Source organism: Strix uralensis, chromosome 17 (assembly GCF_047716275.1).
Source record: "Strix uralensis isolate ZFMK-TIS-50842 chromosome 17, bStrUra1, whole genome shotgun sequence".
Lineage (NCBI taxonomy): Eukaryota > Metazoa > Chordata > Aves > Strigiformes > Strigidae > Strix > Strix uralensis.
The window spans coordinates 15360810-15377335 of NC_133988.1; the positions used below are offsets into that span (position 1 = coordinate 15360810).

At 38.5% G+C, this 16526-nt stretch overlaps 1 protein-coding gene across 6 annotated transcripts; it reads right to left on the reverse strand.

Annotated features, from left to right (window-relative positions):
* Nucleotides 1–1401: 1401 nt before the first annotated feature.
* ZCCHC8 (zinc finger CCHC-type containing 8) lies at nt 1402–16257 on the reverse strand. 6 transcript variants are annotated; one of them, XM_074886950.1, is made up of 14 exons: nt 15419–16257; nt 14349–14389; nt 13763–13837; nt 13142–13247; nt 12306–12383; nt 11899–12002; nt 10095–10160; nt 8096–8156; nt 7490–7632; nt 6576–6718; nt 5801–5916; nt 4627–4710; nt 3667–3781; nt 1402–2912 (listed from the first exon to the last, which is right to left on the reverse strand). In XM_074886950.1, exons 1-14 carry the CDS (start codon nt 15602–15604, stop codon nt 2104–2106), a joined length of 2127 nt encoding a protein of 708 aa, XP_074743051.1. In that variant the 5' UTR covers nt 15605–16257; the 3' UTR covers nt 1402–2103. The 6 variants fall into 6 exon arrangements, with proteins under 6 accessions (XP_074743051.1, XP_074743050.1, XP_074743054.1 ...); XM_074886949.1 differs by having other exon boundaries at nt 8096–8159; XM_074886953.1 differs by lacking the exons at nt 10095–10160; nt 11899–12002; nt 15419–16257 and having other exon boundaries at nt 14349–15389.
* Between the last annotated feature and the right edge of the window lie 269 nt (nt 16258–16526).

Below are 16526 nucleotides of genomic sequence, written 5' to 3' on the forward strand. Positions count from 1 at the left end.
GACTTATTTACGGTGAACAATTAGGTGGAAGGGTAATTTATTATGAATTTATTGTAAACACACAGAGCACTAAAGGGTACTAAGCATATGAAGATGATTTTCATCTTGCGGTTGCTGTAAGCAAGGCAGAAGTACACAAGTACTCCTGTAAAGTTTAGGCTGCATGTCCTACTAAAGAAGCAGCATTTCATAAGAGCTATTAAAAAAAGATCTTCTAAGGTGTGGAGAGAGAACTGCATGTTTAAAATATGAGCACCTCAACACACCCAACAGGTGTGTACACTGAAATCATTACCTCATGCCCTGCATCACATTATCATCCACATGTGAATGATACAGCACATAATGGCTTGTGTAAACTGTCATTACTGGCTTTTAACTTCATGGGAGGAGGAGGCTGGGAGAAAGTACAAGATCTCTGTTTGCTTCACAATAGAGATTTCTTTGTAAAGTATGCAGAAGCTGGAAGCAACATATTATTTCATTATCCCACCCTGTTACAGAAAATACTATTATTTCTCCCATAAAATATGAAAAAAAAGTCTTTCATTTTAGCACACACAATGAACATTTACCTTGACCACTGCTTTTCAAATGCAACCAGATAAACTGAACTGGTATATGCTGCAAAAAGTTTTTTCAGCCTCTCAGAAGACAGGCAGTTCATATATAAAGACACTTTGGTTTTCCCTTCCTGTAAAGTTTAGAGGAAAAAAAAGGAAATATATATAAAAGCTTTAACTACAAAAAGCTTGGGGGTTATCTTCAGCATTCAAATGCAGAGTGTACCAATATCATGTATTACATGGATCTTTGTGAAATACATACTATCTTCAAAGCCGAGAAATTTGAAGAGTAAGTTCAGTCTCTTAAGTTGTATTATCAAAACCAGCTTTGAACATCCCTCCTTCACAAGGCTTTTCTTAGAGACTTGAAATACTTTGTTTTACTATGCATCTCACTTGCCTAGGAAGACTTTTTTTCCTGCATTTATATGAGGACAAATGCTTTACCAGCTCCAATGAATGCTGTTAAGTCAATCTAGCACTCCCTCTGTTGGCAACGCAAATAACGTACAGTCATTTCACCTACAGGTCCCTCTGAAGACAAGGGGAAAAAAGTGTTAGAACAATTAATCAGCACAATTATAACACACTTAAACTTTCAGAAGTGGCCAATTCTTCAGATTATGAAAACTGAGTGGTATGGCAAGGTTCTATTTTAGTTAAAATAATTTTAACAGCTTCTTGATTATGAAAACCTGAACCCAATTGTTGTAACCCTTCCTAAAAATATTTAGCTTTATTAATCCTCATTTTAATCAGCTTGTTTTACTAATTATCTTCAGCAGCTAATTTTCAAAAATTAGCAGTCTGATGGTATAGGACTCAAAAAAAAATCTTTATATAAAAGCTCATTTATTAAACCTCTGTACACAACAATGAACATGTATGTACAGCAAGTTTACATGAACGATAATGTTACAAAAGATACAGTGGTAATTAAAACTGACCCACATAAATAATTTATAAAAATATTTGAAATGGTGAAGATAATGCTGGTAATCCCTGATTATTTTCATCCAATTGCCAGGATTTTAATGTGGGAAATCTTAATGTTAGAACTTTTTAAAAACATTCTGAATATATTAAACTTATCTACAGGATAATTAGCAAAATGTATAAAGTATAGATTATTGTACAAAGGACAGATATTAAAAAAATCACCAATCCACCTGAAACTCAAGGACAATATAAATCTTAGCCAAAGTAATGAACAGCAAACCACAAACTCCTCTTCTTAGAGTTTCATGTATTGGCAAGTAAATCGCTCTTAACGAATCAACAGTCCTGGTATTCCTTAATGGAATGGTGCAATTTGGGAAAATTCTTCTGTATTTTCTGGCCGCATTGGTGGTCCTGGTCAATATGGAAACCCTGCACTGACTTCAGTTCCAAGGAAGAACGGGGCAGAGCTGTATTTGTCAAGATTTTCTCCTTCCCACAAAGGATGAGGAAGGGTAATTGAGTTTGTAAAACTGGAGGAGGAGAGAAAAGGAAGCGGGGATTTGGACATAATGAAACAAAGGAAGACCAGTTAAAATTAAGTCTTTTTCTTTTGCTGGTTTCTTGGGGAATTTTTTAAGACGCTTCTTATTCGTAGATAAACACCTGTTGATTCTGCCATATTTTCAAATTCAAATGGTGTTATGCCTGCAGCAAACTTGCTCATATCAGGAACAAGACTGGAGTTTTTTGCAGATGATTCAGTGCTTGTGGCCACCTTATTACCATCTGTATTGTCTCCATCGTTAACCTCACGGTTTGGAGCAGGCAAGGTGTTATCCAGCAAGCCTTCAGAATCTGTATTTTCAGGATTTTCCTTTAAATTAAGTAAACTATCTCCTGGATTAGGATCAGTTATAGAACGTTCATCTTCTGGTATCTGTTCACTGATGTCAGAAAGCCTTGTTTCCACTGTAATCACCTTATCAGATGATCTTACTTCTGCAACAAGATCTACTTCGTTCCTAGATGGTGATGACGTAACAGAATTTCCAGTTAAAGGTGTATCAACGGGAATATCAGAGTCACTGTTTGTGCTTTCTGCCTGCTCTAGTGCTGCCCAGATTAATCGCTGCTGTTCCTCTAGCTCTTCCAAGGTCAGGGTATCCTCATCCATGATTGAGTCCACTATTTTTGGCTGAGGAATATCACTGGAAGGATTCAATAGTGGAGTAGTCCTAGGAAGAGGAGGGCGGGTGGGTATTGAAGGTTGAGGTGGTGTAAGATTTAGTGGAGGTGTTCCTCGTGGTAAAGGAGGAGGAGTTGACATCGATGGATGTCCAGGTGGCAGCGGAGGTTGGAACTGAAAACTATTATGAGTTTGAGATCTTTGTGACACTTCCATATCTAGAAACAGATTAAAAGACATCTATTAGAATCTGAAATCTGACTAGAACAAGATTCAAAGTGCCAGTGTTCTGATTAACTACCAGACTTATGTCTTCTCATCCTTGGTTTTCAGCTGAGATAGAACAAACTTTTTGAAGGTTTTAATATCCACTGAAACTATGGTTTTGGGGATTTCAACTCTACTAGCTGTTCAAGCAGGAAAGGAAAAAAAAGATAAAATATTCTTGAAGGTATTGAGAACAAACTTATTCCACACTAAAGGACTTCCTCATAGGAAATCCAGAAGGAAAGCCAGAAGTTTCTCCACCTGTTCTAACATTTAAACACCGCTAAGTCCTCCTGTGAGTTTGACTCATTTTTAAGAAGTTGTGAGCTTGTAACTTCCTACATATTTCATCCAAATATTTAAAGACTTTGAGGTCTTCACCACAGAAGTTTCTTTAGGATACACCTGAAGTAAAGAGATTGGAATTTGTAACCTAACATTCCAATCGCTCTGGGCACACTTGAAACCTCTTGCTTGGTACTGGAAGATATGACAAACACAGTAACAGAGAATGCTTGTTGTACAGAGGCTCAAATGCAACTGCACTGGGACACTGCTAGCATATGGCAGCAGTTACGTTAATTACCACCATAACAAATACAGACACATTGGTTTCTCTTTATGAGCACTGACATTTCAATTCAGACCAAGTTATTAAAAAAAAAAAAATTGAAACTAGGAAAAAAAATTGCAGAATAACTATACCAGAATCTAGGTCCATGTCAGCTGCTGGTACCTCTGAATTGTCTTCTTTTGGTCGTTTTGAATGATGAGACCTTGACTGAGATGCAGCCCTTTTATTGCCAGATTTTGGACATGGCTGAAAAGAAATTATCCAGGAAAACAAAATAAATTAGTATTACATTGTACAAGGTAACATTTCCAGTTATAAGAACATATTTAGAACAATTTCATAACTATAGATCATTTGGCAACCCAGTCTGTAAACTAGACATTGAAGTTTGAGATATTTAATGCAACTGAACAGAACTGTAATCTTGTTTGAGTTTAAGTGGCAAAAGAAAAGACTGTCTGCATTCCTAAAACAGGATTATGACCAAGTTTCCACCTGGACACCTAGATCTTATGAGACCATCACAACTCAAGTATTGTGCATCCCTTCCTGGCAGGCTTAGAATTTACTGTTTAATTCCATATAGCATTATACTTTGGGACAGAGATCAGAGCACACATCTTCCATCCTTAACTGGAAGTAGTCTGTAGTAGGTAACAGTAGGCTAGAGTCACATTAGAGAAGACTTGGGAACAATACAGGACAGGACTACCACATGTTTTCTCAAGTCACTGTAATAAGATTACTGTAAATCGTGACTGTGGCAAGTAAGCTGTTCACTTATTAGGGAAGTCTGGAACTAAGACCGTTTTTAGGCTGTACAAGTTCATAGCAACCTTTTTTCAGGACTGCGTATAAAATATTGCACAACTGGGATCTGCTTATATTAATAGAAATAACAGAATTTGTTCTAAACATGAAGCTCCTTTTTGTTAGAAGAGATAAGCCAAGCATCAGCATTTCACATGTGGTGGTGTCAATAAGAAAGTCTATTCCCTTGTGTAAAGAGATAAACAAGAGATCATCACTGGCTACGTTAACTACAAGACAACATTCTCCCCCCTCCCCAAATAACAATGAGATACATTCACCGCATGAAAATTAGACAGGTAGTGAGCAAAAACATCCTTCTGTTGAGATGGCTGCATGGGGATGGAACCAAATATCTGCCATTCCTATAGCATAAAAAAAAGAGAAATAATATTGCATATATTTGGCTAATAACACAAGAGTAAAACTTAAGAGACACTAAGAGATCAACAAGCCAAGATTAATTCAAGTTCTCATCAAAAGCCTCATTTATTACAGTAAATAGTAGGAACTACTGGGAAACCAAAGTACTCTCACTTATGAACACAAACAACTGATGCAATGCACTATGACCGGGTACTAAGAACAACAATTTCTAAAAAACCCAATCACCTTTACAAAATGTCTTGTTAACCATTTCATAGCAACTACTCTTCAACATTTGCAACACAACTACAAACTTCCCCTCGAAATAACTGCTCAGACCCAAAAGGCTTACTTTGAAAAACTGTTAATTTTTAGTGAAAACTGAAAAAAACTTGGGACAGAACACTGAATGAAAAAAAACACATTTGGAGACCACTAAATGGGCAAACATAAAGCTGTAAAAGAAAATGTATGAGTGCTTCTTTTTAATGCACAGCCATTAACAGCAGTGATGAAGTTCACTACTAATAGCAGGTTAAAATGCTTCTGAAAATAAAAGTTCAGCAGCAGCAGCCACAGGAGATTCCCTGTGTGCTCTCTGCTTAAGGGAGCACCCACTGTGTGGGTCTTCTGATAGGACTTGTTTTGTTCTAGCTATTACAAAGCTTCCCAGAGGTTGTGCACTGGTCTGATGTAGTTTTCTATGGTTGAAATTATATTTGTAATAACACCCAGTAATTGTCATATTCCAAGAACATTCAGAAAACGTAGATGTATGGAAGGAGCATGTGTGAAGTTTTGTGTTTAAAAAAAAACACTGAACTATCCTTCTAGGCTCCTGTTGGTCTCATAATGGAAATAATCAGCACAGAAGCACCGTCAGACCCCATGCACAAGAGCTGACACAGATATCAGATGGATGGATGTCATGTCAACTACCTCATCAGCCTCCAGTCGCAAACCAGGTGGGTAAAATTAAGACCTTGTTGAAAGAAAATTGTCAGATGCAGAATACAAAACATTAAACTTGGCTAAAAGCAATTAATGGTACTCAGCATGTTGTTTAGAAGGCAGAGGACAGCCACTTACATCTGGGATCCCACTTGGAGTGGATATATTAAAGCCTGGATAGTTTATCAACTTGGACACATCGTAAGTGGTGCGTTTCAGTTGGTGGGATCCTTCATCTTCTGTTCCACCATCATCTATAATGAAATATAATTATTATTGATGCTCATTAAGAACATTACTGAAAAAATCCACAGGATTTAAGAACAGGGTTTTGGTTTTTGGAATGAAAGTATTGGTAGAAGGTTTTGTAATCCACAAAGGCAATAATAGTGACCAAATCATTTGGATACCTGACTGAAGCTTCCCCAGAAACCTACCTGGGTATTCATAATAATATTACTCTTCATGTACCACTACTACCCTCAGAATTTGGTGTTAGGACTGTTCTCCAAGATGCAGCATAAAGCTGGTAAATTACTTGGTAAGTTGGGTTTCAAGAAACATATTCTTTGCTTGCTGATGGTCTTCTTACTCTTATTATGTAAGTTATATAAACTTTAGAGAATATTATGGTTTCTTTCATAAAACCTAAGAAAAGTTTATTAAAGAAAGGAAGAGGAAATTTGACAATAGGCTATCCGCAAGTCTTGGGAGTTTCACAGGAGCTCCGTGTTCTAATAGCAAGGGCCAATTAGAGTGAAATCACACTGATGAAGAGTCTTCATCTATGTGATCCAATCATTACAGAAGTTGCTTCATTGTCACATCATAGCTACTTAATTGTCTCCTGAATAGTGCACAGCCATCAGTAGCCTGTATGCTGAAAACTGCCTTCCCACAGCACGCTCCTTACCTTTGCCATCGTAAAGCGCAAGTCCTGAGTGCTCCATTTCAGCCTCCTTGAGCCAGCCTGGAGGATAACCCAGCTGACGCATGCGATATATAAACGGAGGAAGGCTCTTATCTGTGACACCAAGTGCATCTTGAAGTTCCCCACTGAGTTAAGAAAACAAACAGAAAACCGAATGTCCTCCAGTAAAATCCATCATCGAATTTTGACAAAAGGAAGTTAAGAACATTTTGTTGAATTTTAAACTGTCAAGTTGAAATAACTTAGTTTTAGCTAAACTATGTTGCCTCTCAACCCCAGATATAACAATTTTAAGTTAAAAACAGCTCTGATGTTAAAGACAACTTTTAATACTTTAATTTCTTGTATTCTTAATTATGAGAATTAATTCTACACCAAGAAGAACTTACTCGAGTTGTTACTTCTGATTCATGGCCTTAACTGTAGCTATCATGACAAGAAGGGTGGAACTTAATGCAAAATTAAATTTACTGGTGATTTCTTTGGAGATCGCTACAGCCATATTATGATTTTTTTAAAACATTTTGAAGAGAGAGAAAAAGAGAGGAAGGGACACTCAAGGCTCAAAATTTTCATAATTTTGCACGCATTTTTAGTTTATTAGGAACATAATTGCAATTTGAGTGGCCAAAGAGTAACATTTATCTCCCTACACTGGGGAAAGTGCCACAGGAAAGGGTAGGACTATTAAGCCAGCAATGAGTTTTCATTTGAAAAATACCTGTGTAACTTATTAAACAAAACTTTATTTAGCAAAAAATTCAAACATAATACACCCATAGTTAAGAGTAGCAGATGGACTTAATACAACTCTGGAAAGTAACATCTGGCACTCCAAAAGTAGAAAAGATATTCCAGAAAAGCAGTGCAACAGCTAATGGAAGGAAAAAAGATACCTAATTACTCCTGGTTTAAATTTTCCAAACCTCTCTTCTACTTCTTCTGCATGATAACGCTGCTGAAAATTCTGATTGCTCGCTTCACCACAAGCTTCCAAAAATTCCTTTCTCTTCTCACTTATACGAGCTGCATTTCGTGGCTTAAAGATAATACAATTGGGAAGTTTAGATTTGAACAATTTATAATTTATGCACTCCTTCACCCAACATAAAACTGGCACTCCTTGCCCTCAGCATGCTTAATCATTTATCACCTGATCATGTGATAGAACTACAGTTGTAATGAAAACTACATCGCAAAAAACCAAGAGTATTTACACTGGATCTAGCGGAGCTCTAGAACAGGAGGAAAGACTGTTCAAACTGCAAAATGTCCCTCCATAAATTAAAGGAGACATTCAAACCATTATGCTACAAAATTAATTTACGTTCTGATTTGGAATGTTAGAATTTATGAGTACAAACAGTATAATCTAACCAACAGAGATGAACAACCATTTGTACATCCTGACCCCAGTGCATCTAATTTTTTTTAAATGGTGCAGTTACACTGAAACATTTCTTGGAGAGCAGCAGGCTTTTGAATACTGATGTAGACTTTACCTTTGGACAGTCTTTCATTTGATGGTCTTCAGAACCACAATTGAAACAATGCGGTTTTGGCCTGCTTAAAAAATGCACAAAAAATTAAGCCTGAAAATAGTTTTGCAATGTTAAATGCACTTAATCATTGTAAATCTTGTTAGATTTTTAGTTTTAGACTTAGAAAGAAAAAAAAATGTAGGCATTGCTTGCCGATTTCATATGCTGTCTTCTGCTTCTCTAAAACTGACTGCTTCATGTCAAGCTTCAAAACAGAGTAACAGAATATTGTTTACTTCACAGTCCTAAGGAGAACACAAGACATGAAAAACACACAGCCACAGCATGGTGGGGGGGACATGACAGCATGTGGAGAGGAAAGAAAGAAAGAAAGAAAGAAAGAAAGAAAGAAAGAAAGAAAGAGGTGAACTAAAAGTACAGTGGAAAAGTAGTACTTCCAGGCAGAAATGGAGCTTTTATATCCCATATAATAGAGATCTATTCCTTTAGTAGGGAATAGAATAGTCATAGAATAATTCAGGCTGGATCTCAGGAGACCTCTAATCCAGTCCCTTAATCAAAGCAGGATCAGCTGTAAGATTAGACCAGGTTGCTCACGGCTTTATCCAGTTGGATCTTGAATCTCTCAGGATGGAGACTGCATAAACTCTCTGGGCAACCTGATCCAATAGTTTACTGCCCTAAAGGCGGAAAAGCTTTTTCTTGTATCATGCTGCAGATAAAAGAGTATTCACCAAAGGATTTCTACTTCTGATTGAATATGTAAACATTTGCTTAGATAGTGCCGATAAATGAAAACAAAACCTACACACTAAAGCTTACGCTATGTCCGGAGGAAGGAAAGTGAAGATGTTAAAACAATACTTTTAACTCTAGAGTACAGATAAGAAACCCCTCAATTTAACATGGCTGTCACACATTAATACCTCTATTTTTCTTTTTATGCTTGTATCATCAGAGGTCTGATTTTTTACAATACTGAGAATCAGTTATCAGTAGAAACAAGTAGGAGAGCATAACTACTTCTTTGGAAAATCCTGGTCCACAGTTTGAACAAGTTATGCATATTGTGAAATTGTGCACTGAAAACCTGGAATGAAACTGCAGCTGCCTTCAAGTTTAATTTTCCTTGTAAATTCATATCATGGCAGCAAACATTTTCACAATTATGGGGGAGGGAAATCCCAATCTCTTACAAGATTTTAGAGAAAGATTTCTTTTCTGAACATTCGTTTTTACCAAATTGGGATGGGAACCAGAAGCGGAGACAAAAGGTTGACACAGGAATGAATGCCCACACATGCACACTCCAACCTCAAAGCCTCTAATAAGATAAAGTGAAGTGCATCTTCTGCTTCATCTTTACATAATATTCAAACAGAAACCTTCTGTGGGGATCCAAGTATTTTATCACCATCCCATATCATGAGCACAACCCGTCAATCTGCTTTACATTCAAGACAGTAGTATTTCTAATCAAACAGAGTTTAACTCAGCATGCCCCTTTATCTTTGAAATTCCCACTGACAGCTTGCCTGGTCTTCACTGCATCTGAAATCAGTGACTTTAGATGCTGTGAAGACCACCCAAGCTGTCAGGTGGAAACTCAATTCACTTTACTTCTTACCTCCCATAAAAGCTATACAATCAACTCTAAGATCAGTTTGCCTTAAAAGTCTACAAATAAGTCGAACAGGAGTTGTTCTACAAAACAGTAGGAATGATGATAGTACACCAGTGCAAGGATGACAAAGCAATCACTAAAAAGGCAAGCAACAGAAGAATCGAGCATAAACTTCAGGAAGTTTTTACACACTGATTTTAGGCCCTTCCTAAAGCAAGTCAATAAACAAGAGAGACTGACTGACTGCAAAGCTCAGCACTGGTTTACTTAAACTCATTGCTCAAGTATGTTCAAGGGTTTAGTATACTGGGGAATAATCACAGTGTACATCTGAACTTTTCAGCTCAAAACTTTATATTTAAGAATAATACAAACCTTTTTGGTTTTACTTGTATTTCTTGTCCATCTAGGGAGAGAATCTGGCTGAAAACTTGCTGATATCTTTAGATTTCAATAAGGAACTGCTACTGGATGAAGCAAAATTTCAATCTTGTTTAAAATATCAGTGAAAACCTAACAGTGCTTTGAATGGAATACTGACTCTGATGGATTAAGTTACAGATAGGTCCTCAATATGAAGTCCATAGTATAAACTATAAAACTGTATCTACGATAAACTATTTGTTAAGATGGGCTTACATTGTTTCCTCCTACCCAATTTCTATCCAATAATCAATTTTGTTCTGTATCAGCACTTGCTAAAACCCTCTTGTTTATAGGCAGAAGTTTTAAGTTAACAATTCTGATATGCTTCACAGCAATCTTATTAATAACATATTTTGGTAGAGTTTCAAAAATATAACTCACTTCTCAAGTAGGTGGAGACAGGTCACATCATACTACTTGTGTTTGCTTTTGGACTGCAATGTGTCAGCTGCTCTGCCCATTTGTCTAAGAAAAGTATGAGAAGACAAGAGGGCCGCCAGCAAACCGGCATGGTAAAGACTAAGAGGTTCAGTAGAGTTCAGAAGCACAGCAGTTTCCAGAATTTACCAGTTGCTTTTAAAAGGAAGAGCAGATGCCAGATACTAGTTGAACTGAGAACTAGTGTTAATTGAGTGCAGTACTTCAGTCAATTAGAAGCATGGTACCCGATATACCATTTCACTCAGTGCTATTTTTGGCTTAATGTCATCTGTGGGAGATCTAAAGAAAGACCCAGTAAGGATATTTAAAGAACAGTATCAAAGCTAAGCTGGCAGATGTGGAAGTTTAGCCACACTTAACTTGGCATTTTAGGAGAAATTCCCCTGTTAGGCATCTACTTCCTTCATCTAGAGGCTGGGAGACAGTACAAATATCTTTTAGAGAATAGGATTTGGAGAATAGGCATTAGAACAGAGACAGCTTTCCAAATGTAAAATTACAGCACAGTGCATACATACTCAAAGGCAGGCACAAGAAAACCCAAGTTAGCCGGCTTATAAATTTGCAATTTTCATTCAGATACAAGTAGTTTTTTAACACTAGGAAATGACCTTTATTACAAGCTTGATAACTAGATACTGCAGAAATTAACTGTGAAACTGGTTCTCGTCCTGACTCCTCCTGGGGCAGAAGCAATACTGGAAAACTGGGGAGATGAGATTACTTGTGCAATTTCTTTTTGCATGGAGGACTACAGTATTAAAACACACTCTTCCCAACATCTCCCTCAATCCCACCTTTCAAATACCGGCTTTAATAAACAGTAAAGAATCAACTTTAAAATGGATGCAAGTTAAAAGCATTCCAGAATTAAATTTTAAGAGACTTTCCCTCTGGCTCCCTCATTTGGAAAAAAACACCTTCCAGCATAATTTGACTTTGCCAAATCCTTTTCTTCTCCCAGACAGCTGATTTTATAGAGGGAGAAGGCTTATTCATATCTGGAATGAACTGTCATTCCAAACCTGATTACAAACTGTCCCAGGAAATTCCTAAAGTCACAAGATGTATTTATGGCGATAAGGCATTCACTCTTCCCAAGCACAAGCTTTCTAAAAATCAGCAAGCCAATCATATCGAAATACTTATATGTTTTGAGTAAAAAAAGCCATTAATGACTCATTAAAACTTTTCATCTGTAACGACTGATAGACATGTACAATCTACTGAACAGAATTTGAGTTCAATTTACCGACTGGCATGCTTTGGTTTTGACAAACGGAAAAACCCCTTGTTTTAGTAAACAGGATACTTAGGTATTTCCCATCCTTCTGTCAGCTGTGGATTCTCATTTAATATAGGCTGTCCCAGTTTATCAAGACAAAAATTGGTAAAATACAGAACACTTCCTACAACCTGTAGAAAAAAAGTCAGAAAATTGTCAGAAATGTGTCAGTATTTAGGTCAGATTGGTAGCATTTCTATAAATTTACACTGCTTGATATACTTCCATTTTTTTCCCCCACTCTGTAAGAATTTACAAATACATGCCCACACCTGTACAAGTATTTTTTCAACTGATGTAGCCAAAACATGCTGAGCTTAACTGCTATTACACTGACAAATTTAAGAAGATCTTATTTTAAATGGCAGTGTATATTGAATATGTAGAATAAAGAGTCAGACCTACCATTGAAGAGTACATAGTCAAAAACTTACACTAAAAGCTTCTTTAATTTTTTTAACAGAATTTGAGCTTGCTGTTTTACAGTCCTCTTCCAGAAGAACACTGGAAGGCTGACATGAAAAATAAAAATGCAAAGAATTAATTTAAAATAACAGTAAATAGAAGAGCTCCTAAATTACTAAAGTATGTAAAAGGCACAGAATACGGAATACAGCTTCTATTCTTTCATGAAACATTAGCTAAACAGTAGGATGGAGATGTCTCCATTAGTCATAATGCTTTCCACAGTCCAAAGTATGACACAGCTCATTTCTAATGTTTTCTTTGCTGAGAAGTATGCTGCATAAGAACATCTCTATTCTTATTTCAAAAGCCAAGAGAAAGATGGAGAGAAATGTGCCACTTCACCCTTTTATTCAAAGTGAACGCTAAAAAGTGAACGTTAAGTAAATCTTAAATGAATGTTAAGTAAATTCTAAATGAGAGAAGTGGAAATTTCCAGATTCTGTTGTTCATCTACGCTCTTATATATATCAAAGTTGAGTATACTATCAGAAGAGGATATGTTAAATTTGTACCTTCTCATCTATTCTTGAGTATTTAAACCAACTTATTACTTTGCTTTTACACAGATTTCAGTAGGAACAATTTTAAAGAAGCATTTTCATGGGCAGAAAGAATATTTTCTTTGTTTTGTCCTCTATGTTTGTAACAAAGAGTTATACAACATTTGTTTGATAGTTACTTGATTTGCAATTAAACAGAAAAAAAATCTAGAATTCAGCTATTTAGTACTGCAGTATTTCAATATTCCCACTACAAAGATGCAAGAGAAGGGCACCTAATAATAATCTGAGTTTTAAAGTACCTGTGGCTTAACATTGAAGTGCGTTTTTTCTTGTTCACCTCTCTTCTGCTCTTCATATTTCTGAACTAAATTAAAAACAAAATCTTCAATTTCTTGATGATACTGCCTGTAACAGAGTGAAGAAGTATACAGAGATGAAGAAGTGAGCAAGACTGAAACATACACCAGATGTCTTTTTTTTTTTTTAAAGGTTTACCATTTACTAAAGAACTTAGAAAAGGGGCAGTCAACTTCTTTCCTGTCCTCCTCCCAACCCCCACCAACATGAATGCAACCTATTATTAGAGCCTGTACATTAGTGTGGCAAAATCAACTCAGAAGCAGAAAAAATTTAATTTACTGTATTTACCCACAACACTCACAAAACTCAAACTGCTATTCAGATTGACTCCAAGCTCCTGGAAGTCACACTTCATTTCATGATAAGAACAGATATTACTAATGAAAACAACAGACCTCCTGTCATATTGCTCATTATCCTTTCTCCCCTTCAGGCTTAACAAGTTTATGTTCTTGAATAAAACATCCATCCATCCTTTGGGCAAACACTAACATATCCAAACAAACAAACAAAAAAGTGCCATTTCCTGTCAGGACTGCTTTTTCTTGGCAAGTACTTACTTAGAAATTACATTGTTCATAAATAAAATCTGTAACAGAGGTCCATCAAATTTTGAGTTGTCCACTGAAATTCCACTAGAAGAACAGAACAGAGACACAGACAATGGTTACTTCATTAGCTTTACTGTAAATATTCCCTAACCATTCTATCACAGCAAAGAGTCTACAAAGAGGAAGGTTTGGCCAACAAGTTCTGTTCTTTTAATAAGTTCCTATTCACTGAAACAGAAATCACCCTCTTCCAAGCAAAGGTGGTTGCCTGATGTGAGGTGGAAAGAAAACAAACCACCACCACACTACAGAAATTTTCTAACTGCAGTAAACTATTATAACATTTTATAAATAAGATCTCTTATTTATTCAACCATTTTAATGTACTTGTTTTCACTGCTGAACTTTACAAAAAAACTGTTTCCCACGTTAAGTTTCATAAACAAATACAAATAAATAAAGTTACAGCAATACAAATTAACTTCTAAAAGATGTGGCAGACATTGATTTGTTACCGCAGGCAGCTATTATCTCAGACAAACTATTTCAGACATATGTAAGTAATACAAAGCTTTTTAAGTCAGCATTAACATACCTAGGACGAGTCAGGATATTCAGCTTCCTTTTAAGTTCCTGATGTTAATTTCTTGTTAAAGAACATTACTTTCTTTAAAAGACACTGACCCACACCTTAATCAAAGGATCAAAACAAACAAGAAAACACCTAACAAGAATTTCACAGAACAACAAACGGGGTTTCAGAGCTTCCTTTTCACTAAACAGAGGATTATTTGCAAATCCACCCATTGCTGAAGAAACACAATAAAATGCAAAAACCCCCCAGCCCCAGCAGATGAAAGACAGGACTAGATGTGACAATCCAAATAGTGTAATTTTCGTGCACTGTGGCTGAATTGTCAGATTTATAGTAGAATCATCACCAAAAAAAGTCAACAGTAAAACACACATACTTGTAAATAGAAAATAAACTATAAAAAACATTTCAGATTACACTGTGCTGCAGTATCAAACCCAAAAGCCCTTTAGGGGAGCAAACACAATTTAACAGTTTAAAATTATTTCTAGCTATGTTAAAAATGGCTTTTCAAAGTAATCGTACAGCTGTTTCTTTTCCCTAGAAAGACAGAAAGGAGTCCAGCATCACGAGTTTTAACAGTCATCCCAGCACTCAAGAACCCCACTACCTCCTTCGCCACTGACGCGAAGTTCACACAGACCCGGCCCTTTTGAGGATAAAAGTTTTCAGAGGAAACTTCCTCTTAAGTGACGGAAGCAGAAGCCAGGAAAAAGCAGCCACCGCACCAAAAGGCGGGCTCGCAGCGGCCCAAGGCGAGGAGCCGCCGGGGGGAGGCTGCCCCCTCCCCGCCAAATTCAATCCTCATCGTCCTTCAGGACGCGCCAGGGCTCCGGCGGCCAGGCAGACACCGATAGGGCCCTCCCCCACAAAGGCACAGGGCCCAGCCTCACAGAGGTCCCCGGGAGGCGGGAAAAGCCGCAGCCCCTCAGGCCGGAGGCGGCCGGCGGCCCCAGGAGGGCAGGCGCCAAGGATGGCCCGGAAGGGAACCGGCGGCAGCAGCGGCGCCCCCTCTTCCCCCCGCCCCGCTGCGCCCTCCCCGGAGCAGGCCCTGCCTCTCCCGTCAGGATATTCTCCGCCTGGAGCCGCCGCACCGTCTCCTCACGGTCCCGCAGCCGCGCGCACAACTCCTCCAGAGCTTTCTCGGGTCTCTCCTCCTCCTCCTCGAAGCTGAGGCGAGGCGGTGGCGGCGGCCCGTCCTCTTCCTCAAGCTGCTCGAAGAGCTCGCGGTCCCCGAAATCCACCTCGGCCGCCATCTTAAGCTGCAGCAGGAAGGGAGGGGCCTGGGGGGGTGGGGGGAGCTGCCGAGGGGGCAAAGGGCAGAAGGAGCCGCCGCTCGCAGCGGGGAGCGCCGGGCGGGCGGGCCCTTGTCCCGCCGCGGAGCCGGGGGAACCCCAACTCCCAGCATGCAACGGCCGCCGCGCGCCCTGCCGGCGCCCGGCCCCGACCGCGGGGCGCGCTGGGAGATGGAGGCCGCGCGCTGCCGCCGGGCGCGGGGCGGGCAGCGGCGCGAGGCCCGGCGGGAGCTGTAGTTCTGAGGGGGAGCAGCGGTTGGATGGGAGGGCGGCGGCTTCCCTCCTTTTTTTGGTGGTTTTATTGTGTGATTTTTGTTTGTTTCTTTCTTTTTTTTTTTTTTAATTTTTCCTTTTTCTTTTTTTCTTCCTCAGGGTGAGGGGTGCAGAAAAAATGAGGGCAGCAGCAGAGTGCAGGACAAGAGTGTTTTGAAGTAGGCTGGCTGCAGTAAGGCCCCATCCACACAGGAGCGTGGTCAGGCATGGCCCCATGCAGCCCACAGTCCTGCAAGACAAGCTTGTAGAAGCTACTACAAAAGTTAACACTATATAACTACTATAACAGTACTTTTAGGTACTCAAATATTGGCAAGGGGCTCCAACATCCCACCTTTCTCACCACTGGTTTGGTGGTTCTCACCATCCCTCTCTTTACTAAAATTTACAAGTATCAAACTGACCAAAAGAGAAAAAAATAAAGAAAAAAAGAGGAAAAAGGAAAACAAAACAAGTTGTGCTGCATACAGCAAGTCTCCGTATTTTAGGAAAATCCTACTTCAAAATAAGTAAAGCAAAACAAACTATTTCTGACTTCTCAAGTTTTCCTGACATCTCTTGACTAGCTTCCTTAGAGTTTGGCCCAAAAGACAACTTAATTAACATAAAG

Bases quoted from the DNA above. Each gene is read 5' to 3' on its own strand.
- ZCCHC8 (XM_074886949.1), bottom strand. From the start codon at position 15,604: ATGGCGGCCGAGGTGGATTTCGGGGACCGCGAGCTCTTCGAGCAGCTT. The intron at 12,003-12,305 runs GTAAGTTTTTGA...TTTTTTCTACAG, and splicing joins AAATTAAAGAAGCTTTTAGT to GTTGTAGGAAGTGTTCTGTA. The intron at 8,160-10,094 runs GTTTGTATTATT...GCATTTTTTAAG, and splicing joins ATACAAGTAAAACCAAAAAG to CAGGCCAAAACCGCATTGTT.